Here is a 3,991-nt window from a genome sequence, read left to right as displayed (position 1 = left end):
GAGCTCTGAGAGAATCTGGGGGCTCTCCTCTCCCCAGCCAGAGAGGCTGTGTGGTGGGGCAGCTGGGGAGAACACTTCCCGAGAGACATCTTGGAAAGACACAACTCTCTTTCCGATGGCAAGGGAAGGCGACGGGGCTGTTTTTCCCAGGGAGAGCGGTTTAGCCACGCCACGTCTGTCAGCAGCCCTGGAGAAAGGAGGAAGGGGGAGAGGAAGGAATTTTGGGGGGAAGGTGGTGGGGACAGGGTCACTGGCTTTGGCTCAACTCTTCATCTGGCTGCTGGTACAGGCTTCCCTTAACCCCATGGTACGTAGCTGGCTGCTCCCTAACAGCTCCCGGGCTGCTTCCTACCAGCTCCTCTGCCAGGGAGAGACCGGGATGATGTAAAGCGGGGGACGGGGTAGAGGGGCTTGAGAGAAAGAATGGAAAGGAAAAGGAGAGGAGGAAAAGGGGTGGCCTTGCGTTATAAAAGCAGAGTCCTAGATCTTAAATACATCACGTAAAATACAGCGTGGGAGGGGGGGGTTAAAACTCATTATCATTATCTTAAGCAAACTGGTAGCATTATTCAGTAGTTAGTAAACAGAACGTTAAACCTTTGTCCAGCGTGTTTGGAGGGGTCAGGAAGGAAAAAAGGGAGAAAAAAGGAGGAAGGAGAGGTGCGGATGTGTGTGTGAAGGACAGCAGGAACTCAGCCACTCTTGTGACTCCCATCTCCAGTCCTCATTTTCCGAGCCAGGATGACCTCCTTGGAGACCTTCTTGCGATCGCTGGCCAGCCCCAGGAGGCACATGAGGTCGATGAAGGCTGTGGTTAAGTTGAAGCGCCAGCCAAACTCACTGGTGGAATAGTCGTAGGGGAAGGTGTGGTGGTAGTTGTGGAAGCCTTCTCCTGCAAAATACGACCAGGGAGAGGATGTTGCAGAGCTCTAGGTGACGGCCCCTTTATCTTGGCCCAAAGCACCACATTCCTGAAACAGGCTCTGGATTCAGTTCAAGCTCCTCTCAGCTCAGTTGCACCTCTCTACAATCTACCCCATCTCATTTGGGCATGGTCTGGCATGCCCAGGCTGGCCCAAATGAGGCAGTGGCATTCATAGGAGGACCTATGGTGCTTTAGAGGAAAACAAGTGTGTGGCGAGGAACTGAGAAAGGCCCTGGCTCACCAGCTGCACCAAAACACCAGGGGAATCCTAACAGCTTTTCCTCTGCCATCGTGAGAAGCCTTCTAGTATTGATTGAGCTACCAGCTAGACCTGCAGCAAGGCCCCAACAATCAATACTCCTACAACACCGGCAGTCCTAATCCAAAGGGCATTTCCAGATGGGAGTAAGGAAGACAGACTTCCTCTAAGCAATCTACCCCAGTCAGCCACCCTCTGCTCTGGACACTGTCAACGCTGCCTTCAGTGCTCACCCCTTCAATGACATCACCTGGACTCCTGCTCCTACCCTCCCAAGTCTCTGCAGCTCAAATCCCTCCCTACTAAAAATCCAGGAGCAGAAAATCCTTTAGAGGTGGAAATGAGTGCAGCCCCAGTGACGTGCAGCGATGCAATCCAGCTGAGGATTTGGGCTTGGGAGAACAGATCACGGCAAATGCTGACCCCTGGGATGTACTTTCCTAGGTCCCCAAAATTTCGGGAAAACACGAGATGATCTGGGCTTCTCTCATCCTCAAGTACCCCCAAAATCATCAGCTGTCCTGAAAACATGTCCAAACATGCATCTGCAGGTGTTCAAGTTGACAAATCTAGGACAGATAAGCAGAGACTGCAGCACAGGCTTTTCAATCTGGTGAACGGGGCAGAGAGACCTTCGAGCAGGGTAAATAAAATATTGCTATTGAGATAAGGAGGTGCTAAGTGTAGCAGAGTCCTTTCCAGCCTGCAGAGAGGCTGGTGGGAGCTGATAACCCCACTGCCCTTATGTACTCACTGGCCCGCCTGGGAAACACCCCCAGATGCAAAGGCTGGAGGGGGAAGGTGCAGGGGGAACTGGGGACACCCGGATTCACAGACATACCTAGAAGCAGCTGCAGCCCCCAGGGGCAGTCCCCGCTCTACATTCTACCCACAGCAAAAGACACGGGTGCTGAACGTACCTAGGGCCCCCAGGCTGACCAGAGGGTTCTCCCGTGGGTTGATGTGCTGATCGTACGGCCGGTTGCCAAACATGTGAGCAGCACTGTTCACTAGCCAAGTGGCATTGAGCCCTATGGTGTAGCGCAGGATGGCTGGAATGAAGAAGCTGATGACGATGGATTCATCCCAGAAGTACCAGGGCACTACAGTGGGCAGCGTGAAGCACAGCAACACCACCGAGGGTTTGTAGTATCTGGAAAGGAAGGGACCGGGAGGAAAGCGCTCAGTGGCAGAGGCAGGACAGGAAGGGACAGTTCAGTCCTCCCTTTGGAGGATTCACATTCAGCTACCCAGGGAAAATCAAGTGCAGAAATACCTCACCCCTGAGCCCTGCATCTTTTGCCCTGGATGCACAGAAGCCATAAGATAAGACTCCCGAGTCTTATCATCAGGCAGGAGACTCAAACTGAAGTCCAGCTCTCCCTGTCTCAATCTAACACCTGCACAAAGCAATGTCCCCATCGCCAGGAGTCCAGACACCAGCTGCTGCTTTTGGCATCACCTCCCATTTGCTTCTCAGCTATGTTGGTCCCTATCCCTCTGATGACCCACAAGAAAAATCCCAGGCACATAAAGGAGGGAAGCCATAAACCTTGCTTGGTTCGTTTGAGACTGAACTGGGGACTTCCTGAGTGAGGGTGGTTACTATATGGGTTCAGTCCCCCATCTCTGCAGCCCGGGTGACAATGACAGGCTTGCCTCCTCTGGGGGTTAGTCCCAGTACAGCTCCTGACAGCTGAGAAATACCCCATCCCAGAGGCACCAGTGAATCAAGACTGTCCTTCCCAGTTACTGCCTCTCTCATTTCCCCATTTTCAACTCCTTTTTCACCACACTGTTTCCAGGAGACTGATGGGAGATGGGCAGAGGCATGGCCTGGAAGGTGTACCACATCTGCAAGGGTGGCCTGGAGGCACCCATGGGTGGGCTCTGGGCCAGCCAAAGCAGCAGCTTGGCTGTTGGCAAGCAGATGTGAAGGTGCTTTGTGGTGGGAAGCACAGCCTGCCACTGGCAAGATGCTACAGCATAGGTGGGCAAGAAAGAGGGGCGGGGGGGCTGAAGGTATCACTAGCTCCTAAATACTTCCTATAGGAGAGGCACTGCTCACGTCTTACATGATGCCCTCAATCCCCTCTTGCTCCATCAAAGGCGCTTGGGTTCCCCAGCCCATTTGAGGGGTTCCGTGTTCCATCCCACAAGGCTCTGTACTGGGGCTGACCCCATCACTCACCTCCGCTGGAACATCACCACTTTGTCAGCCTTTATGTCGCTCAGATCTAGCTTCTGGCCCTTCTCTATGACGTCTGGGTGCTTGCGCACCAGCAGCCAGCCAATGTGGGAGAAGAAAAAGCCCCGCATGGCATTGTGTGGGTCCGCGTCTGTCTCGGAGAACTTGTGATGGACGCGGTGGTCCCGGACCCACTCGTAGATGTCATTCTGCAAGGCAAGAGGAGTGGAGACTTAGGCCCAGGGCTGGAGATGTTCCCTTCAAATCAACAAAAGGCCCTAAAACATTTAGACAGCTAAATCCCATTGACCTGAACTTGTACCAGTCATACTATCTTTCATTCAGGTTTGGGGTTTTGGGCTTTTAAAACAAAGGTTGGGTCTTTTTTGCTCAGCCACTTCAACTTTCTTTGAAATCTGCTTCTTTTGTGGGCTGCCTTTTTTTTTTTTAATTGGCTAAATTTAGGCTTTGGTTGGCACATCCTCTATAGCATCACAGGCTCCGACCGGTCAGCCTGTTCCCCCACCCCTGCAATAGCCAGCCCTCACTGGCCAGTCAGTGCCTCCTCCCTCACACGCTCAGCTCCTGTTGGGCACTTGTCCCCGCCCCTACACGGTGC

At 53.2% G+C, this 3,991-nt stretch overlaps 1 protein-coding gene across 1 annotated transcript in view; it reads right to left on the bottom strand.

Annotated features, from left to right (window-relative positions):
* Positions 1-427: 427 nt before the first annotated feature.
* SCD (stearoyl-CoA desaturase (delta-9-desaturase)) overlaps positions 428-3,991 on the bottom strand; it is an 18,570-nt gene continuing 15,006 nt past the window's right edge. Inside the window, exons 4-6 of the mRNA XM_009888739.1 lie at positions 3,376-3,581; positions 2,105-2,337; positions 428-892 (exon numbers count right to left, since the gene is read on the bottom strand). Coding sequence (XP_009887041.1) covers positions 693-892; positions 2,105-2,337; positions 3,376-3,581 — 639 coding nt within the window. The 3' untranslated portion in view covers positions 428-692. The remainder of the gene's footprint in view (positions 893-2,104; positions 2,338-3,375; positions 3,582-3,991) is intronic.

Source organism: Charadrius vociferus, unplaced genomic scaffold (genome assembly GCF_000708025.1).
Source record: "Charadrius vociferus isolate BGI_N301 unplaced genomic scaffold, ASM70802v2 scaffold436, whole genome shotgun sequence".
In the NCBI taxonomy this organism is placed as follows: domain Eukaryota; kingdom Metazoa; phylum Chordata; class Aves; order Charadriiformes; family Charadriidae; genus Charadrius; species Charadrius vociferus.
This window is presented reverse-complemented; position numbering and strand designations above follow the sequence as displayed.